Here is a 23,394-nt window from a genome sequence, read left to right on the forward strand (position 1 = left end):
GAAACTGCACTTAATGCCTTAATTTTAAAAATTTGGAAAAATCCAACCTTTAAGGACACCAATTTTCTTTGTGAATGAATAATGTATCGTAAATAAATAAATGTTCTTCCTTAAAATACAGGGTGCATAAGTTTGGACACCCCTATGTTAAATTCCCATAGAGGCAGGCAGATTTTTATTTTTAAAGGCCAGTTACTTCATGGATCCAGGATACTATGCATCCTGATAAAGTTCCCTTGGCCTTTGGAATTAAAATAGCTGCACATCATCACACAGCCTTCACCATACCTAGAGATTGGCATGGTTTTATTTCAGTTAGCCTAATAGCTAGTTTGATTTGCATTGAGAGATGATCTTATGGAAAGTACCCCATGCCAATCTCTAGGTATGGTGAAGGCTATGTGATGATGTGGGGCTATTTTAATTCCAAAGGCCAAGGGAACTTTATCAGGATGCATAGTATCCTGGATCCATGAAGTAACTGGCCTTTAAAAATAAAAATCTGCCTGCCTCTATGGGAATTTAACATAGAGGTGTCCAAACTTATGCACCCTGCATTTTAAGGAAGAACATTTATTTATTTACGATACATTATTCATTCACAAAGAAAATTGGTGTCCTTAAAGGTTGGATTTTTCCTAATTTTTTAAATTAAGGCATTAAGTTCAGTTTCCAAAAGATGATTTTTTATTCCTCTTTTTAGTCAACTTTAGCATGGGTGTCTAAACTTATGCATAGCACTGTAGGCATTCGTTTCATGTGTCAATGAACGGAAGAGGAAGAGCGCGCGTAAACATCACATTCTTTTGATTTTCATCACATAAAAATTAAGTCTACAGGCTCTCATAGATAACCTAAGAAGGCGGGGATGGTCTCATTTTTTGTTTTGTTAAAAGCTATTTACAGATTGGCAATAAAAAAGCAATTAATACATAAAAATCTTACATATAGCCCCTTGAAAGTCCACATGAAACTGAAGTTGAAACTATTGCTGTGATCTTATGTGAGTGACTGGTTGTCCCGATCTCGTACTGAAAAACCCATTATCAGAGAAGAAAAGAGATGTTGCTGCAAAAGGAAGGGGAAGTAAAAAAAAATTCTGCATGGAAAAAATATTTATAATAAATAGTGCAATATTCCATAAAAACAATAAGAATTGATCATTTTAATTTCATGGTGACTAATACAAAGGTAGAAAATGAACATTTTGGAGAACCTTCCGTTCACAAGCTTTTTGTGAATATTTAGTAGCACTTTGGCTTAAAAATCCTAGCTTTTTAAAAATCCTAACTAAATGGAAATTTAGTTATACAAAAGTAAGGAAATGACCATTCGGTGAGAAGCAGGACCTTTGAACAGTGTAGAAATGAATAGGCATATGTATTCACCGTTGTGTGTGTGTGTGTGTATATATATATATATAAACGGTATAACCGACTGATTTCTTACACAGTGATAGTTTTGTCACCGTATCACACTGTTTTACTTGCATAATACAATTTTTGATAAAATTAAAAGATACATTTAAAGACAATAATTCTGACCAATACCAATAAGCTGATAATAATTTTAATGTTATGGCTGATAACAAATAAATGGCCAATATTTAATTAATTGTTTTAACTGCTTCACGTGAATTTAGGCATATCAACATTATAATGTACACTATAAAAATGGATATTTATTTTGAGATATGCTAAAGATCACAGTGTTATTAAATTATTGTTTTTTAATTTTGAAGATTAACTTTTAAGTGAGCATTAGATGACAGCACAGGTCATCTAAATGTAAAATAGGGGTAAGTACTCAAATCAATATTTCTTTCCCAATAAGACTGGCTGATTGTACATTATCCCATCACACATTTACTGTATATTTATAAACATATTCAGATAGTCAAAAGCAGGAACCTAGAATACGTTTTTGAGAATGAGCCAGCAGTGGGGTGTCTTTATGTACCTGCGTCTGCAATTTGGAGGCAATGTGCAGGTTGTCATCTCTTCCCCTCAGCAGAGCTCTGAGGAAAGAGGAGTTCATCAAGAGAAATCTCCTGCTCCAGTGGAGCACAGCAACCCCTGTCAAACACACACACACACACACAAAGAAAGACTCACAGCGGCGCTTATGTAAATTGATAAGTTTCAGAGACAGTGCGAGATTCCGTCATTGTGTGGGGAGACACTGATGAAATCTTCACGCTTTTTTGCCCTGTGTGTCCTGAGTGAGAGCGAGCACAGGAAGGTGAATTATCAGCATTCACTTCCTGACCCAGTCCACCTGTTCTTACACATAACGCTATCAGATTCTGGCATAATTTAACAGATTTTTGAACGTGTTAGAACGAAACCTTTTTTCAAACAAATATTTATTGTCGGGAATGTATTTTTTTTTAATATATATATATATATATTTTATATATGTATATGTGTGTGTGTGTGTATGTATGTATATATGTATGTATATATATATATATATATATATATATATATATATATATATATATATATAATATATATATATAAAATGTATATATATGTATATAAAATGTATATATATGTATATATATGTATACAGTACTGTGCAAAAGTCTTAGGCATGTTAATCTGAAAAAAATGGTTTTGAGTCAGTTATTTAAATCTTTTGCTGTAGTGTGTCAGTAGGAAATATCAGTTTACATTTCCAAACATTCTTTTTGCCGTACATACAAAAACTGAGACAGACTAAATCCAGAAGAACTGCGGGAACATCTCCGAGATGCTTGAAGAAACCTTCCTGCAAAGCTACCTGAAAAACTATGCGCAAGTGTACCTGGACAAAAAACGTTTTAAACGCAAAGGGTCGTTACACCATATATTAATTTGAATTAGTTAATAGAAGTTAAATCATAAATAAATTCAATTTGTGATTTTTGTTTTTGAAAGCATTCTCACTTTACAGCATTTTATTATATTAACATGCCTAAGACTTTTGCACAGTACTGTACTGTACTGTACTGTATACAGTACCAGTCAAAAGTTTGGAAACATTACTATTTTTAATGTATTTGAAAGAAGTCTCTTATGCTCATCAAGCCTGCAGTTTAAAAAAAAAAAAAAACAGTAATATTATGAAATATTATTACAATTTAAAATAATGGTTCTCTTTTTTTAATATATTTTAAAATGTAATTTATTTTTGTGATGCAAAGCTGAATTTTCATCAGCAAGTACTCCAGTCTTTGGTGTCTTATGATCCTTCAGAAATCATTCTAATATGATGATTTGATACTCAGTTATTATCAATGATGGAAACAGTTGTGCTGTTTAATATATTTTTTTGGAATACTTTTTTCAGGATTCATTGATTGAGTAAAACGTTAACAGCATTTATTCATAAAAACAGCATTTATTCAAAATAAAAACATTTCTAACAATATAAATCGTTACCATCACCTTTTATCAATTTAACGCATCCTTGTTGAATTAAAGTACTAATTTCTTAAAAAAAAAATAGTTATTGTTCCCAAACTTTTGAACGGTAGTGTATATTGTTACAAAAGATTTCTATTCTAAATAAATACAGTTCTTTTTAACTTTTTATTCATCAAATAATCCTGAAAAAAGTATCTCAGGTTATAAAAAAAATATTAAGCAGCACAACTGTTTCCAACATTGATCATAAATCAGCATATTAGAATGATTTCTGAAGGATCATAAGACACCAAAGACTGGAGTACTTGCTGATGAAAATTCAGCTTTGCATCACAAAAATAAATTACATTTTAAAGTATATTAAAAAAGAGAACCATTATTTTAAATTGTAATAATATTTCATAATATTACTGTTTTTTTTTTGTTTTTGTTTTTTTAACTGCAGGCTTGATGAGCATAAGAGACTTCTTTCAAAAACATTAAAAATAGTAACGTTTCCAAACTTTTGACTGGTACTGTATATATATTCAAATATAAATGCGACTTTTTATCTCACAATTGCGAGTTTATATCTCTTTATGAGATATAAACTCACAATTGCGAGTTATAAATTGCGATTTCGAGTTATATATAAAAGGAATTACTTTTTTCCTCAGAATTGCGAGTTTATATCTCACAATTCGGACTTTATAACACGCAATTGCGAGATATAAAGTCAAAATTGCATGATATAAAGTCGCAATTGCGTGTTGTAAATTCAGAATTGTGAGATATACACATGCAATTCTGAGAAAAAAAATTCTGAATTGCAAGTTTATATCTCACAATTCTGACTTTTTAACACAATATCGACTTTATATCACACAATTCTGAGAGTTAAAGTTAAAAAGTAATTTTGAGACAAGTCGCAATTACCTTTTTTAATTTTTATTCTGTGGCAGAAACAAGTTTCTATAGTTTTCAACATTGATAATAATAAGAAATGTTTCTTGAGCACCAAATAACCATATTTCTGAAGGATCATGTGACACTGATCAATGTGGCTGCTGAAAATTCAGCTTTGCCATCACAGAAACAAATGACATTTTACAATAAATCAAAACAGAACAGTTATTTTAAATTGTAATAATATTTCACTATGTTACTGTATTTTTGATCAACTAAATGCAACATCATTGAGCATGTGATGTTACTTCTGAAGCTGGAGCTCACTCTTGATATTTCTGCTTTGTGTCTCTCCAGGTGAGCACGGCGCAGTCTAATGGCAGTAGTGCGAGTTCAACACCCTCACGTAAACCACAGCCGCCTGCACCGAAGGTTCGCAAGAGCGTGAGTAGCCGGATCCACGAGGCCGTGAAAGCCATCGCCCTCTGCCACAATGTTACACCGGTATACGAATCCCGTGTGAACGGTACCAGCACGGAACCGGAGAGCACAGAGGCCGACCAGGACTTTAGCGATGACAACCGCACTTACCAGGCCTCCAGTCCTGATGAAGTAAGAACGATGGGAGATCCTGAAAGATGACTAACATATTTATTTATTTACATACATGTTGACGTCATAAAAAATGTTTATTTGAAAAAAATAATAGTACGTTTTGGCTAGTGCTGTCAATCGATTACATTTTTTTATTAGATTAATCTCACAATTTTTCTCTGATTAATCGCGATTAATCACAATTAAAAACACAAACATTTTTATACGTTTTTTATATATTTTATAATGTAAAAATTTCACAGTTACTCTTCAAATTAATGTAGAAACAACATAAAGACAATATATTTTAAATTCATGTTTAATGGCATCTTTTTATGAATGAAGGCCAGTATCCCCGATACTAATACAGCTACTGATGTCTCGATGAAAATTATATTTTCCACCCTATTTTAAACATTAATTATAGCCATTCAACATTATAGTGTATGGAAAGCTATCTATTGTTTAACATTTATTAGGCTTTAAAAAAATATATTATAAATAAAATATAGATTAATCCTATTATATAGATTAATCCTAATTAAAGCTTCGAAAGTCAAGAGTTGTGAGTAATTTTCTCTGTTACCTTTGTTCTTTGATTAACTTTAATGACCGACAGCATTAGTGGCTGCTGTCCCTTTAAGACCCGGCGCTGCTGCACATGACGCGGATATCACACGCCTCTCAATTTCATAGACTGTAAAAAAATATGGACGTAGTGTCCGTGACGTCACCCGTAGGTTTCTGAAGACTGTTTTTGAAGCCTAAAGTGGGCGTGGCTGACCGTCGCCATCTTGGTAGCGCGTCACTCCCGAATTTATTTATTTTTACAGTCAGACAATTAGCTGAGGTAACGTGACGCCTAACGGTACTGATCCACTTGTCCGTGCAACACTTCTGTTGCGCCGCACTCCACTTTATTCCTATGGGTGATGTCAAGCGACTTGCTGCGCGTCAAAAAGCTGGCCGATGCCCATCTTTATGCAAATTAATTCCGTTAAACGTGACGCGACTATCCAATAGAAGTAGAGCATATGGAGACGGGGGGGGGGGGGGGGGGAGTCTCTTGCAGGTCCTCTGTTCTAATACGCAACATTTCCCGCTCGGTCAAAACCACGGCCATAGCGGTAAATGCCCATAAACTAACAAATGTGGGGAGGCGTCGTGACACCACGCGACAGTCTTGTCGCAAAAGTGGATCTGTACCGTAACGGTAATGATCCACTTGTCCGTGCGACACTTCTGTCCCTCCGCACTCCACTTTATTCCTTTGGGTGACGTCAAGCGACTTTGACGCGCCCGCAAAGCGTTCCGGGAAGGCGGCGCTTCATTTGGAAAAATGCTGCGCGTCAAAAAGCTGGCCGATGCCCATCTTTATGCAAATGAATTCCGTTGAACGCGACGCGACTATCCAATAGAAGTAGAGCATATGGAGACGGGGGGGGGAAGTCTCTCGCAGGTCCTCTGTTCTAATACGCAACATTTCCCACTCGGTCAAAACCACGCCCATAGCGGTAACGCCCATTAATGTACAAATGTGGGGTCGCAAAAGTGGATCAGTACCGTAACAAACAGCAGACAAACGGCTAATGATGACTAATGACCACTGCAGCGGGAATCCACCGGTCACTCAAAAGTGGACACCCTTAAAGGGATAGTTCACCCAAAAATGAAAATTCTGTCATCATTTACTCTCCCTCAAGTTGTTCCAAACCTGTATGACTTTCTTTCTTCTGCTGAACACAAAAGAAGATATTTTGAAGAAAGTCGGTAACCAAACGACTGATGGACCCCATTGACCTCCATAGTAGGAAAAAAAAATACTATGAATGTCAATGGGGACCAGCAACTGTTTAATTACCAACCTTCTTTAAAATATCTTCTTTTGTGTTTAGCAGAAGAAAGGAAATCATACAGGTTTGGAACAACTTGAGGGAGAGTAAATGATGACAGAATTTTCATTTTTGGGTGAACTATCCCTTTAATTATGCAGAACTTTAAGGCTTAATATAATGTAAACGGATGAGTTATAAAAAAAAATCACCCCCCTCACAGTTGTCATGAAGGGAAAAATAAGCTATATAGACCAAAGCCACTTTTTGCTCCAGGCTGTAAACGTGTTTTTTCTGCTGTAAAGTTGGGTATTTTAACATGGGGGAGATACAGATTTGACTCACTTCTGCACCCAGCCTCAAGTGGCCAGTCGATGAATTGCCGTTGAATTCACTTCCGTGTTGGTTTCAAGAGAGAGACAGGGAGGTTCCCGCTTGGTTCATTTAGACTTTATTTAACTCAATTTAAGGCTGCTCTTATGAGGATTCTAGACAAAACTGACATTTTAGCATAAATGTGTGTGTTATTGTTTGTTCAAGCGCAAGAGAACTCTAATCTTGCGCTGTCTGTGTGCACGAGACTGGCGCGTGTCTTTCTGTGCGTCGTGTGTGTAAGGACATTCACAGACAGTGCGTTTTCTTTTGTCTTATTGCGCTTGAATGGTTTTAAAAGCATTTGCATGAATAAGAGCGTGATCAGATAATGTAACGCTAGCCAAAGGATGGCAGAAAATACGGATGCTGCGTTAATTGCGATAGATATTTTAACGCGTTAAACTGGACAAAAATCAATCGCATGTGTTAACGCATTGACAGCACTAGTTTTGGCAATGAAAATCTTTGCTTTTTTGATTAGTATATTTTTGTTTTTAGCATTTTACCTCTCTTAGTCATTTTTGTAATTTTCACCATGAGCGGTTCCAGCGGTTTTTATTTTATTTTTTTATTTAGAAAACAGACAGATTGCATTGACACTGGTCTTCTCATTCCTCTAACGGTGTAATCCTATATATCGCTGCTTTACTATTTATGACTCCCCCACTTTAGCCTTGAATTTACTGCCTTATTGGATGGTAATATAGACTCTGTGTTAGTAGAGAAATCTGAGAGGGCTCAATAAATATCAGAAGCAGAGGGGGCATGGGTAGGTCACACACCAGGAAGGACTCGGTCATCATTTGTGTTGAGAGATCGTAGATATTTATAGATCCGTTGTAGAGCAACAATATTTTGAATGAGTTGTTGGTAAGAAAAGCACTAAATAAATGGCAGAAAAGGCATTGAGGCCAAACATATGTCACAATGGCAGCAGTCCTCAAATAGATGGAGGGATACGTCAGGCTCATTATAGTTAAACATATTTTTTTAACAGAGAGGAATGAAGAACTGTTAAAGGCTGGACTATAAGGAATAATTCATCCCCAAATTACATTTCTGTCATAATCATCCAAACCTTTGTGATTCTTTTTCTACTGTGGAACACAAAAGGTGAAGTTTAGTAGGATGTTTGCACTGCTTTTCATCATACAATAAAAGTGAATGGTGACCAGCGCCCATCCCTAAAAATGACAGAAAGTCTATATGAAATAAAGGTATACAAAAGTATAACCAATTGAACGGACTTTATGTCTTTCCTTCACAGCCTCGTTTTTATTAGCATATGATTTTTTCAGTTAGCTTGTCATTTTAGGAGACTCACAGCTTGTGGAGCATTTCTTTCTTTTCTTTTTTTTTGTCTGTAATAAAGAGAACCTGTCTTTTAACAAGGTGGGGTCAGTAAATGATGACAACATATTTGTGTTTAGGTGAATAACCCATTCAGATAATTCTATACAATGTTTGCTGTTCACTTGCAGGATCTAATGAAGATGAACTAATGAAGGGCAGTCGTTTTCAAAGCATTGATTGTTTTAAAGACAATGCTGCAGTCATTACATAAATTGAGAATATTCCAGTGCTCTTTCATTTTTCCTTTATACAACCCAAGCATCTTTTTCTTCAGGACCTTCTGTAGAGGTAGATATCTTTTGAGAGTGATAAAAGGAAAAAGAAATCTGTCCATCTCCCTCTTTAGTGGAATTGCCTGTCCTCTCTTCTCCCTTGATGTGTCTACTTATTTATTTTCTTTAATGCCCAGGTCTTATCTCTCCAACGTCTTCACTCCGGGATTGATCAATATTTAATTTTCTCTGAGAGACTAGCGGTTAACACTAGTCTTTTTCTACGTGTCACTCTCATCGGCGCCTGTGTCTGTGCGCTCGCTCAAAGACCTCCAGCCTTTTCAGCCTTTAATATGACAGACGCAAAGCGATAATATTCCTAAAGAGAAGCCGAGTTCAGGGATCGAATAACCCAGATGCCTTTCCGCACACTTACTTTAAGTCATTTGTGACCTTTGACCCCACAGTGTCAAGGGTCAGAGGTTTATCATGACCTTTAATGATCGGACATTCTCATGAGCAAGACCGTTTGTTATGTCCGATAATGAAGTTTTACTTATGGGGGGTAATGGAAGTTCACTGATGGTTTTATTAGTGGTTTTAGCTTATTCAGATGAGATGACAGTGTTCAGTGGCTGTTGACCTTTGGTTCCTCTTGGAAAAATATAGTATTGACCTCTAACCTTTAGCCTATTAAATAGAAGTTGTCACAAAAAGATGGGCCACTCGTACAAGAGAGTTATGGTATGTTCAATTTTTTTGGTTAGAATGAGGTTAAAGTAAATACGATTTTGATTAATATTTTGACTTAAGTTCTGCAATGCAATGACATTTTAAAATAATTCTGATTTTCAGGCCTAGATAATGTAATAATAATAATTAATCATTTATAATAATAAATTAATGACATAAAAAAAAAAAAATCTAGTTATGCCTAGCACGTCTCTAGATTTTTTTTTTAAAGGCCAGTGACCACAAACAACTGAAAGTCATGTAAAAGTCATTGTAAAAGTATAAAAAATATATTGTTTAATAGCGATAAGCGAAAGATAGACTTCAGATAAACTTTTTGAATTACTCATCTAAATTCTTAGATGAAGCTGCTTTGTCCGATAAAGCCATCTCCACTATGCCTTCTTTATGACGTTGTATCATATTTCCTGTCACATCTGGTCTCTTTATTAAATAACAGCCACGTCTTCATGTGGTCGTAGGTCACATGGTGCGGTTCCAATCCTCTCCGCTTCTTGAAGGCGCAGTGATCTTGGTTTATGATTACAGCTTTTCTTCCTGTACTGCTGAAATGATTGATAGAGTGTATTAAAGGCTCTCCCCTGTGTCGTAAAACAGTTCCCTGCTCGTCTCCTGAAGGCATTTCCCCACCACCTGAGTTACTCTTGTGTGTGTGTGTCTGTGTGTGTGCTCTTGAGGGCATCATTTAGCACTGTCAGGTTGATAGAAGACTGGCTAATTAGTCATATCACATTGAAATGTCATAAACTAGAGTTCTAGCTGTGTTCAGATGTGTGTAAGGGCAAAGAAAGCAGATTTAATCACAGGGCTGCAAAGGCATAATTTGCAGTGATGGCTAGGATCTTTCTCTTTGAGATAAACAGCAGGGTCAAGAAGTCTGAGACGGAGGAACTAAATATTTATTTGATTTATTACATTTACTACTAATTTACTTTTCATCATGACTTGTATTGTCAGTGTAACACTTAGATCAAAAGTTGAATTATTAACAGAAAGTCTCAGTATTTGGTTTGTCCCTCTTTTGCTTTAAGCACTAAAGCTGCATGAGCTCCACAAGTTTATGTAAAACCTGATGATCATGTTGATCATGAGCATGATTTGAGAATGATCCGAACAAAATCGTGTGCTCCAATGGAAATCTCACTGTACAAGAATTCCCATGATCAATGTCACAAATTTAATTTTCAGAAATGCAATTAGTGACACAGACCTTGTGCAGAACATAACTTTTTTTTTTTTCGAATTCTAAATTTATTTTCCCAAGTATCCACCTTTTTTTTTATTACGTAAGAGTGGGTGCAGCCATTTGTAAACTTTCTTCCAGTGTCATCCGCATCCAGTTATTTTTTTAGCTGTACAAAAAAGTTTGTTATGCTGCTTGATATTGCAAACTGGTATTTCTTCCCATGTTGCTTTATTGTAGTGGCTTAATTATAAACACAGTGGTTTGTAGCTCAAACAGTTTTACCATTTACTGCACATTTTTATTCTTCAGGGTAAATGTAAATGTCTTTTTGAAAAAAAACAATTAAAGTGCCCCAATTATGCTATTTTAAAGGTTCCTAGTTTTGTTTTTGAGGTCTCCTACAATAGGTTTACGTGCATCCACAGTCAAAAAACACTTTCATTTTCTCATAATATACATTGCAGCATCTCTAATTTCTCAAAGAGTTTGAAATGGTTGATAAAGGATTCAGTCTTTCAACCCCTCCTTTCCGAGAGCCTACTCTGCTCTGATTGGTCAGATGGCTTAGTCTGTTGTGATTGGTCTACCACTTACAGAGCGTATCTGAAGTGAAAGTCCATTACCAAATTTGAATTTCTGCTTGAAAGCTTTCATACAAAACCACACATCTTTCACAAAAATAAAAAAAGTTCTTTCACTTGTTGTGTAGGTGGCTCTGGTGCGCTGGACTGAGAGTATGGGTTTGACTCTGGTGAACAGAGACCTGACGTCCCTCCAGCTGAAGACCCCAGCCGGACAGATCTTGACCTATTACATCCTGCAGATCTTCCCCTTCACCTCAGAGAGCAAGCGCATGGGCATCATTGTCAGGGTACGTCTCGCACTACAGCACTACGTGTGCGAGCTTGTTCGTACAGTACGTGTTCAAAATGACATATTTTTCTCAATTCAAACATTGTAAAAAAATAAATAAATAAAAATCTGGGGAAAATATAAATGTGAAAATGTGTGTTTGAAAATGCTCCCTTTGCAGACTGGCTTTGTGTCCTTAAGTCTTTGCTGAGTAAGCTATTATATACTTCAGAACTCTGTACTTGAGCGTTTCTGTGAGTGTGTTGTGTTTGTTTTTTGTTTGTTTGTCTGTTACATTTCATGCATAAGAGTATTTATGACTAGCTTTTGACGTATTTGTGTGGGCGCAAATCACATCTGTTTGACTTTTTCACTAATAACTTTAGGAGTGTTGGTGTCGTGTACTCTACAGTTGAACACGCTAATGATTTAGACATGTTTTTAAGTGTTCTCTTTTGAATTGATTATGTTTCAGGAGGAGGCTACTGGCGACATCACGTTTTACATGAAAGGGGCAGATGTTGCTATGGCGAGCATTGTACAGTACAATGATTGGCTGGAGGAGGAGGTAAGAATACATGAACCATTGTTGATGGAGAAAATCGCCATTCTGCTTTATCATGCAGGCTGGTGAGCTTATGAATAAACCTAATTGTCTGTTTCTGTGACCCTTCTTGTTTTTGTTTGTTTATTTGCATTTTTCATTGTTTTTGTATCCGATTCATAATCTGTATTTACACACACACAATCAAATGCAATCAAAAAAAAAAAAATGCAGTACCTTTATATTTGTCCCTCAAATGTAATTTATCCACACACACACACAAGAAAAATGTCCCTAGATCTTACAAATGTGGATGTAGGGGTGACTAGTGCTACAGTAGTTGTCTAATTTTTTAGCTAAATTTAAACAATAAAACAGTTAGGGCACTCACAATTACAAAACTATAAAAATGTTAACAGGAATACAAAAATATCAAACCATTTTTACATATTGTACGCAAGTTACATACATACACTCATGGGTGTAATTTTCGTCTAACAGTAGGGGGGGGGGGGGACAATAAACAAAAAAATTCTAAAGAGCAATTTTTGAAGGGGACACTAATAATTCAGCCAATTTTGTACTTGTAGCTTACACAAAGGGATAGTTGTTTAAATATGAGTTAGGTTCATAGGTTCACCACGCGGTCATATTATAATTATTAAATGATCTTGTGTCCACCACATAGTATTTTAGGTTTCGTCTGATCTGCCACTTAACATCATATTGAGCAAATCCCAACACAACGGTAGGTCTACAAAATTAGGCTAATATCAGTTCACACATAGGCTTATCGGTGTGTTAGTTGTAGTGGGTGACTTACTATCCAACAAGATACTGTATTAAACAAGCTACCAAACAAGCTAGGTAACATTATAATCGCTGACATGACTCATGGAAAAAAGATTGGATATCATAATTTTTTTTTGTCATGACTAATTTATTAATGACACAGCATCATCTGTATTAAATAGAAAAATAATCACTTCATCCGATGATTAAAGTGAATAAGATAGCCTTGATAGCCGACTTAATGGAGCGCTGTGAGGCAAGGGAGAGGGGACTCAAAATGTTTCTGAACTTAAATCGTTTGTATTGTTTTACCAGGTACACAATTATTTTAAGTATATATCATTATATTATTTACAATACACTGCATGGTTTTTAATTATATTTTTAGAGGGGGGACAACCCTCTATCCGCCTATGCATACACTACTGTTCACGAGTTTGGTGTCATGAAGACTTTTTTTCTAAACAGATAATACTTTAATTCAGCAAGGAAGCATTAAATTGATCAAAAGTGACAGTAAAGATTGGGAAAGAAATGTATCATGGTTTCCACAAAAATATTAAGCAGCACAACTGTTTTCAAAATAATAGTACATGTTTCTTAAGCACCAAATCAGCATATTAGAATGATTTCTGAAGGATCATGGGACACTGAAGGCTGGAGTAATGAAGCTGAAATTCAGCTTTGCCATCACAGGAATAAATGACATTTTAAAATGTATTAAAATAAAAAAGAAACAGTTATTTTAATTAGTAATAATATTCAACAGTATTCCTGTTTTTACTGTATTTTTGATCAAATAAATGCAGCTTTGGTGAGCATAAGACCTAAAAAAAATATTAGAAAATCTCCAAACTTCTGAACGGTACTGTATATGCATGCATACATGCATACATACATATTCTATACGGCAGTGTTTTTGGTGTTGAATCCCTTGAATGAATGACTTTATGAACATATGACCCTGTTGAATTAAGAATCAACACATATGATAAGGTACCGCCAAGCATAACAAGCAGCTCGGCCTGTCCTATCCTTTGTGATCAAGGACAATCAGCTCAGCCCATCATCACACATGCATTTCTCGCTTTGATGATTACGATCTGTATTGGCAATATTCAGTCGATGAGGGGCGGAGATGAGGCTTATTAATTAATGAATGACCTCAATAAAGGCCTATGACTGGGAGCATCATGTCATAATCCTCATCGGCCTGTTCACGATGCGCTGTGTGTATGTGTTAGACGCCGTTATGAGGACGGGTCAATAAGTAATCACTGCATCACTTTCGCCTGTTGCATTTTCATATCAAAAATAAACCGCTGTCCCACATCTTTTACAGTCTGCTCAAAGATTCCCATAGGCACTGTTGTATTTTTCACAATTGATCCATTCTGTGCGCGTGTTTGCATTTATCTATTTGTGTGACAGTGTTTTGATGTTTCCTGTAAATACAATTGTGTTAAAAGCATTGTTTATATCATTGTTCCAATGCCTTCTGTATACCATTTGAGTTCATTGCCTCACACACCGTGGCTGTAGCAGATGTAACTGTAGTTGTGTGTTGTATTATGTTGTCTCAGTGTGGGAACATGGCCAGAGAGGGCCTCCGGACGCTGGTGGTGGCAAAGAAATCACTGACTGAAGAGCAATACCAGGACTTTGAGGTATGATAGACCAACTTTGCTTCTGCCCTCAGATAGTGAAGTAAATTAAAATGTAGGTTAATATATATCTTGATATTTTTCAACTTTTTAGAATTCATGGATTTGTTTTGAAATAGTTTGAAGTTGTGATTTTTGTACTCGGGCAGAGGAACCATCATTTCAAGCAAACAGTTATTGGTGACAAGTAGATACAAATTGTTTCATGTAATAAATAAAATGCAGTAAAAGAGAATTATAAATGATCTAGGCATATTTCCCACATGTTTTAATCAAACAAACACAAGGAAAACATATATTTAATTATGTTTTATTAATTTAGAACCAATATACTGTTCATGTACTCTACTGTTCAAAAGTTTGGGGTGAGTAAGATTCTTTAAAAAAAAAAAATGTAAATAATTTTTTTTATGGTCACCAAGACTGTATTTATTTGTTTAAAAACACAGAAAAACAATAATACTGTGATATATTAGTACAACTAATTTCTATTTTTATATATTTTAAAATGTAATTTATTCCCATACCATATTCCATACCATACCATTACTTCAGTCTTCAGTCTGTCACATGATCATTCAGAGTTTATTCTGAAAAGTTGATTTGTTGCTCAAGAATAATTTCTACTTATTATCAGTGTTGAAAACAGTGATGCATTTTGATGTTTTGATGTAAAGGTATTCTTAGAGTATTATGTTTAAAAGAACATCATTTATTTGAAATAGAAATCTTATAAATGTATTTACTATCACTTTTGATTAATTTAATGCATCTGTACTGAACAAAAGTTCAGTTTTTTTTAATCAGCAACCCCAAACTTTCGAATAGTAATATACAGCAATTTTTACAGGAAATTTTTATTAAATCCTTTTCATTTATGAATAATGTCACTTGTGTTGCTGTTGCAAACAAATCATTGTATCAGATTTTGGAATTGATTCATTGGTCAGTTTGAACTGACTCAGATCAAATTTACCAATTCTAATTCTACTGAAGCAAGGCCAATTTCAAATCCTTATAACTTAACACAGATTTTATCCATCTCTATGATCTATCCAGAGTCGTTATAATCAGGCAAAGTTGAGTATCCATGATCGCGCCCTGAAGGTGGCGGCAGTGGTGGAGAGTCTGGAGAGAGAGATGGAGCTTCTGTGTCTCACTGGAGTGGAAGATCAGCTGCAGGCGGATGTCCGGCCCACGCTGGAGCTCCTCCGCAATGCTGGGATCAAGGTACACATACATCTTATGGCCAAAAGTATTTGAACACCCAAACACTAGGCCCATATACATATTAAGAATTTAACCCTATAAAGCCTACTGTATATGCACTGTACATACTGTTTGTTTGATGTGAAATCAATGATGTGAATTTTTATGAAGTAAATGTAAGAATACATTTTTATATTGTTAGAAATATTTCAAGGTGATCTCTTACTGGACTAAACCAACTTAGGTTTACTTGATTATCCATGAATAATTTTTATTTTTTTAAATCTTATTAAAATGTGAGTATAAAATATGATGCATCTGGCCTTTGAGGAAGATTTATTTGTACACCTCTCAGTCATCATTGTATTGTATTGCATTATATGGTCTGCCCCCCACAGTGAGAACTGCAGAACATTGATCATAAAATGGCGCATTTTAATGCCATCTTACTAAGACATAATATTGGGAGATACAACCAATATTTATAAACATCTCATTGATTTACATTACAAGCTATGAGAATTCCATCTTACTTTTTGGCCATATACATATCAGAAACTGCACTAAATTGCATTTTTTTGCTCAATTTGTGCCTCTTTAAGATGTTTTTTTTCATCCTTGAATATGAGCTCCATATTCTCCCATTTAATACCATAAAAGCCTGATGTATTAAATATAATGCTCTATATAATACTCAACAACACATATTCAGACTTTTTAATTATGATTTAATTTTTTTAGATTTTGTCTATATTTTGTCTATTTTTTTTTTTTTTGTATATCATTCAATAACATTTTCCATAAAAAAAATTCTATGATTTCATATTTCAGGCTTTATAGGGTTAATATTGACCATTGGGTTCTTCTTAATGTTTCAGATCTGGATGTTGACCGGAGACAAGCTGGAAACTGCTACATGTATCGCCAAAAGCTCCCATTTAGTGTCCAGAAGTCAAGACATCCATATCTTCAGACCGGTAGGATCAGAACCACTGATCATTTGGATTTTAACTGTAATGGAGTTAGAGTGAAACCTCTGTGGTGTTTTAAGCCTTGTTCAGACTGTCAGTCCAACACTGTCATTTCACCGAACATAGTGTGGGCAATAAAAAAATGGACAAATCCGTTTCAAGCTGCAGTGGTTTGAAATTCTATTTAAATCTTATTTCTGGAAATCCGTTTCAGTCTGACCACTGATTGGATTTCCCGTAGCTTTTCTGCCTTTATGGCACTTTCTCATGCCACGTAAACGTAAACACGTCTGACGTCAGTGCAGAAACAAGGATGTGTTTTTGGCGTAGAAAACCAACGCATATATTCCAGAAAACTAAAAAAATTGCCACGAGACACACAAATGGGATCTAAACAGTTGCGATACACAGTTTGGAACCAGGGGTGTCAAATTCTGTTGGCAGGTCAATAATTTAGGCTACGTTCAGACTGCAGGGAAAAGTGGCCCAAGTTTTCTTGCTCATATGTGACTCAGTTCTGTTTTGATGTTGTTTTGTTTTTTCATTACAGTGTGAACCACGCAAACCACATTGAATCAGATTTTTCTATATTCTGATCCAGATTCTGGCCACTTCTATATGTGGTACTAAATCAGATACAGGTTGGATGTTTTGCAATGTGACCTCAGTCTGAATGGTTATATCGGAATTCATGCGACATTTATGTCACTCTAGATCAACATTCATCACAATTAAATGCTGACGAAAGTCCCTCCAAAGATTTTACGTACCAGTAGTTCTTTGGTCCCTCGGTTAATATGGAAGACAGCCGTGACAGTACTCAGTGGAGGGACAGTGAGGTCTAACTATCACGGTGACAGCTCTATATAAGCGAAACTCGAGGGAAATCTAGAAAAACTTTGCTCTCTTTCTCCACATCCTTGTCTTCATCCTCCTTATCAAATTTGCGGACTTCTGCGGCACATTATAAATGTACTGGAAAAGCTGACTTCAGTTACCTCTATGTTTACTTCCGTATGACAGTTTGCTACTTCCTATCTTGTTATTGTTCTTTTGCGCATGCGGGTCAGTTCGGATCAGTTCACACTGGAATCTGATATCGGCCACATTAAAAATAAAAATAAAAATCATATCTGAGCAATAAATAAGATTTGAGCATTAAGGCTTGCAGTGTGAACATAGCTATAGATCAGATCTCCATTCCATAGATCAGATTCCAGTAAGTGGATTTGGACTGACAGTCTGAACATGGCTTTAGTAATAGGATGTGTTTTATGTTTTTTTTGGTAGGTGTCCAGTAGGGGCGAGGCTCATCTGGAGCTGAACGCCTTCAGGAGGAAACACGACTGTGCACTGGTCATATCAGGAGACTCTCTGGAAGTAAAACACCTGAAATATTCCATATATTCAACACAATCATGTATGATCATTCAGGATTGACGTTCTCATACTGATTATATCTCTCTATGTGTGTCCCATCAGGTCTGTCTGCGGTACTACGAGCATGAATTTGTGGAGCTGGCGTGTCAGTGCCCCGCTGTGGTTTGCTGTCGCTGCTCTCCCACGCAGAAAGCTCAAATAGTTCGATTGTTACAGCAACATACAGCCAACAGAACATGTGCCATAGGTCAGTCCTCTCCGCTTCTCTCCTTAGTCTGTTGAGCTTTAAGTCCCATCATGTAGTAGCTGAGACAAAACCCACTTAAACCGAACTCTCTCTCCAAGCACATGAATCTTTCAGAGCGGTAAAGATGACTGTATTCACAGTGTCTTCTCATGTTTTCCCGCTATCATCTTTCTTATCTCTGTGCTCAGGCGATGGAGGAAATGATGTCAGCATGATCCAAGCAGCAGACTGTGGTATTGGTATTGAAGGGAAGGTAAGGTATTTCTCATTCACTTGGATTGTCTTTTCCTGTTGCTGTAACTTTTCAATTCATCTTTAATGAACCACATTATCTTAATGTGTCTAGGTGTTTTACTTCTTTGCATCTAATTCCTTTTGCTCTCATTGGTGATATTGGTGATATCTTAGGGTGACCATACATCCTGTTTAACCAGGACATGTCTGGCCAGGATTTCGAGATCGCCCAAAATGCCCGGGATTCGGCTTTTGCTTTCTACAGTCACCATTCATTATGTTTACATTATTACATTATTTGATACTGACACGTGCGTGCCAACTTTGCAGGTCATGCATTCTGCTTCACACGGATCCCGATCGAGACGAAAACACAGGAATTTTCTTAGCAATGCTAAAACGCACATCAACCGATCACTTGTTTAGCGTTCATGTAAACACTACATTCAGATTCACCAATCGGAATTAATTCAGGCCTATTGAATCAAAAGGTGTGCATGTAAACAAAATGAATGGCGACGAGAAAGCAAAAGCCGAATCCCGGATATTTTGGGCGATCTCGAAATCCCGGCCGGACATGTCCTGGAAAAAGAGGACGTATGGTCACCCTATGATATCTTATATTGGTGTTGCTCGTTAGATTATTTTTAAATCTTCTTCTTCCTCTTCCGCCATGGAAGTCTGTGGCAGCCCATAGAACCACTTGTAGGAAAGTTATGAAATTTGGCACACAGATTGAGGACAGTCACCATAGCCAAAGTCTCTAACTCAAACCCTCTAATGCCACAAACTGTCAAAATTACAACTTTTTAAACATAAGGGCTAGACACAAAATTATTTGTTCCTCTGATCCCTTGGCTCAAGACGATTCGGATGCAACCTGTAACGAATTTTCTGCCATTTTGAATTTCACGGAAAAATTATTTTTCAAACTCCTCCTAGACCATTGCTCCGATTTTCAATCAGATCATCGTCATGCTGACAAAAATTTGTGGAATTCAAGTTGATTTGTCAAACCGCTTATGAATAACGTGCAAATGACTTTGACGAAGAGCACACCAAAGTGGACGTGAGGCTATATTTCCGTAACTCTTTAGCGTATTCAGACCAAACTTGGTGTGTGTTTATGACAACCATGACCAGTTGCATGTACCTGCACAGTTTTGCCACAGAACCACCTAGTGGTCAGGAGATATACATTTGTTTATTTTTTTGCTTATAACATCTGAATATCTAAAATAATCTAAAATGTCTTTAATTATTCATTGTTGCAGTTGGTCTGATTCTCCCAGGCATGCTTGCATAACTCAAGACTTTTTTGTGTTTGGCCCCTTAATTGCTGCTTGCAGCTATATATATATATTTTTTTTTTTTTTTTTTACTGGGGATGCGGCGCATTTTCGGTTTCTGGCCAAAAGAGAAAAACTGCAAAAAATATATGCCGTCCTGCCCAGGTTTCACTCTCGCTCTAGCCGTTCTCACCGTGTGGCGTTCCCCTCAATATTCTGCTCTATGCACATGCACTCTGCTCAGTTGGTCATGGTCCATGCGAATGCTCCACTCATTTACCGCTCATGCTTTTCGAAAGAAAAAAAATTCCACTCAAGTGTTGCGCCGACATGAAATTTCTATGTAGTTGTAGACTTGTTTCTGTTTGCAATAGGCCTACTGTGTTGTAACATGGTGTGGTATAGCCATGTTGGGCAACGCTGTTAAAATGACGCTACCCTCTCATTCACTGATACGCTCCCCACTCTGCTTAAATGCTCGAATAGGAATAGCTTTGTAGGACTATACATTATTTGAATAATTGATAATTATTTGGAAAGCAAAAACAAAAAAAATCCGTTAAATCTGATTGTTGCAAAGATCTGAATAAAGAATAATATATTGATATTTAATATTAATATATTTTCTGTCTAATTTAAGTGTGTTACTTTCAATAAAAGTGTTATTTTATTGGCTTGTATTTTTTTTAATTCATAAAAAATTTTTATATTAATACAATTATAGAAAAAAATGCCCATTTAAGAAATAATTTTAAAAGTATTTTCGGTTTCTGCCCTGAATTTTAATGCCCTGAGGTAATATGATCTGCATGTTCATGAATGGTTTCGTGACATTCATCCATTCTTAGTTTTAGGAAACATAATTTACAGAGACATTTTCATATACAGTACCTTTAATAATTGTTCCTACCTAGTCTAAATAAAATGTATTTATTTAATAAATAATAACAAAAGAACAGTAACAGTATACTATTTCAGAGTTCCCATAAGTGCATTATGTCATTTTAAAACTAAACTTGTGTTTCAGGAGGGAAAGCAGGCGTCGCTGGCGGCAGATTTCTCCATTACCCAGTTCAAGCACATCGGCAGACTGCTAATGGTACATGGCCGCAACAGCTACAAACGTTCAGCAGCTCTTGGCCAGTTTGTCATGCACCGTGGCATGATCATCTCCACCATGCAGGTAACACAAGTAGAGCCTCATGTAAATGTTGTCATATAGTGTTCACTGAAGTGACGAGTCAATACAGTAAATTGGCTTGCTCTCAGCACCAAGAGCACTACACTTATGTTGCTGCCTCTTGATTTGAAGTGCTGACATCTTGATTTAAATTTGTGTTTTCCCGTTCAGGCTGTGTTTTCTTCTATTTTCTATTTCGCATCTGTTCCTCTATACCAAGGTTTCCTCATGGTGGGGTAAGTAAAGGCTACATAGCACTTTTGGACATCATATTGCCTTTTACCATGATTTCCTAACATTTTGCTTATTTGTTCCCAGTTATGCCACCATCTACACCATGTTCCCTGTCTTTTCTCTGGTGCTGGATCAGGATGTAAAGCCTGAAATGGCTCTGCTGTATCCTGAGCTCTATAAAGACCTCACCAAGGTAACAACATATCAGACATTATAACAGTAATCATCAGAACTAACCATCAGCTCAAATATCTGCATGATAAACATGATATAAGTTACAGGAATGAAGGCATGAGTTTGTGTTTGCTGCATGACAGCGGTGCTGACTTTGGTTTTCCCTCCACTAGGGCCGTTCCCTGTCCTTTAAGACCTTCCTGATTTGGGTTTTGATAAGTGTATATCAAGGTAAATGGATGAACAATGTTGTTGTTAAATTTTTGTTTGACTGTAAACAACAACGATAACCTTTACTCTCGTCTTATGTTATGTTGTTGTTGTTGTTTTGGCATGAACTTTGTATCCTAGTTGGACCAGATGTGAAAATTAGACTGTCAGTGCAGTGAACTTGTGAATTCTCAGAGCCACAGAAAGGGGGGATTTTTCAGTTTAAAGGGAATTAAAAATTTAAATGCATCAATTAGGGAATGTTATAGTCAGTTATAATTATAATAATATAGAGTTGTGCTGATACAATTATATATCAACATGTTGTGATTTTTTTTTTTTTCTCACTGTACTAAATCAATACTTCAGGTTCTTCTTCTTATTATTATTTATTTAAATGTCTAAACATAATTTTCTACAGTTCAATTAATAAAGAAGCAGGTCATAAATTATTATTTAAAACATAAAAAAATAACTTATTTTAAATTGTATTAATATTTCACAATATTACTGTTTTTTACAGTATTTTGATCAAATAAATGCAGACCATGAAAACATTAAAAAATCTTAACGACCCCAAAGTTTTGAATCGTAGTGTAAATAATCAATTTGTTTCAAATCCAATCAAGTCATTACTAACATTTCCTGTTTTATTATGCATCAGGCAATTTAATCGAGAATTGTAATGGCATTGAAACGATCAAAGAAAACAAACGAAACTGGTTCGAGTTTATAGTTTTCTCTGAGTATTATGCTGGTCTAATGCTGTAGGAATTATTTCAACATCGAAAAGGTTTACACCAATTTCCTTTTAGGCTTAGGTTGGAATCCCAGGAGGAGTGATGCATGAGCTACCACCATTGTGCCTGGGTTCCTCCAGGTGGATTGTCTCAGTACTCAAAATTCTCTGAACAAACATAAAAGAGAATTGTAAACTTTAAAAAAGCCAGTCCAATCTGAGATAACATGACATATATAAACTAACCATAAATGGATACGTTCTCTACAAATAAATCCATGAACGTTTCATCAAAGATATAAACCTTGAAGCGCAATGTAACGTGTCCACCGCAAATTCAGCCGAGTTCTTTTCATGAATGTGATTTTCGGACCGCCGCCAGCTCTCACGCGCACACGGCTGCCTTATCCGCACTGTAAATCGATCCGCGCAGCGAGCAAGAGAGATCAGTGTCCCCGTCTGACAGCTCCTGCTTTTTAATTAAACCTTAATACAGAGAGACAAGAACAACAGGGAAATATGAGCAAAGATTTCATTTAGTCCAGAGAGTAACCCTGAGGAATGTTCGCCGTATGAAGAGAGGCAATTATGTGATCAGTTAGAGGCCATTAGGCTGGATTGCGCTGGCATTTATGATTAAAATGAAAGCAGAGACGGTTACAGTAGGCTGAGGAGCCGAGTGAGCGTGGAGCCTTGTGAGTAGGGGTCAGGGCTCGACGCGCTCATGTGTGAATTGGGATCAGACCATGAGCGAGGGTCAAGAAATCACGGAAGAAACTCAGTCTTGATGGACATCAGTAAACCTTATGGATTTGTCAGGTCTTGCAGTCTAAAGGAGGGTCTTTTTTTGTTAGTTATTCCCCTGTTTCATTTAATAACCACTAATGTGTTTCATGCACATGTTTTTATACTCATTATCCCCCTGGTTTCACAGACAAGGCTTAAGCCTAGTCCTAGACCTAGAATTCATGTTTGAGCTGTATCAACTGAACGCAACTTGCACTGACATATCTAAAAATATGTCAGTACCTTTGTTTTGTCTCAAGATGCACGCCAGTAATGTTTTTTTCTAAGG

General features: G+C 36.2%; 2 protein-coding genes across 3 annotated transcripts in view; one reads left to right on the forward strand and one right to left on the reverse strand.

Annotated features, from left to right (window-relative positions):
* Positions 1–23,394, reverse strand: part of LOC307162827 (riboflavin transporter 2-like) — a 285,939-nt gene that overhangs the window by 176,185 nt on the left and 86,360 nt on the right. The gene's annotated exons all lie outside the window — the stretch shown is intronic.
* atp9b (ATPase phospholipid transporting 9B) overlaps positions 1–23,394 on the forward strand; it is a 57,240-nt gene that overhangs the window by 28,391 nt on the left and 5,455 nt on the right. For both annotated transcript variants that reach the window (XM_079877864.1, XM_079877865.1), the window contains exons 15-27: positions 4,653–4,907; positions 11,310–11,471; positions 11,928–12,020; positions 14,372–14,455; positions 15,512–15,682; positions 16,540–16,638; positions 17,923–18,012; positions 18,115–18,259; positions 18,448–18,512; positions 20,810–20,965; positions 21,134–21,198; positions 21,281–21,389; positions 21,544–21,601. In XM_079877864.1, the coding sequence (XP_079733990.1) occupies positions 4,653–4,907; positions 11,310–11,471; positions 11,928–12,020; positions 14,372–14,455; positions 15,512–15,682; positions 16,540–16,638; positions 17,923–18,012; positions 18,115–18,259; positions 18,448–18,512; positions 20,810–20,965; positions 21,134–21,198; positions 21,281–21,389; positions 21,544–21,601 (1,552 nt within the window). The remainder of the gene's footprint in view (positions 1–4,652; positions 4,908–11,309; positions 11,472–11,927; positions 12,021–14,371; positions 14,456–15,511; positions 15,683–16,539; positions 16,639–17,922; positions 18,013–18,114; positions 18,260–18,447; positions 18,513–20,809; positions 20,966–21,133; positions 21,199–21,280; positions 21,390–21,543; positions 21,602–23,394) is intronic.

The sequence above is a fragment of the Squalius cephalus genome, assembly GCF_949319135.1.
Source record: "Squalius cephalus genome assembly, chromosome: 8".
Classification (NCBI taxonomy): Eukaryota; Metazoa; Chordata; class Actinopteri; order Cypriniformes; family Leuciscidae; genus Squalius; species Squalius cephalus.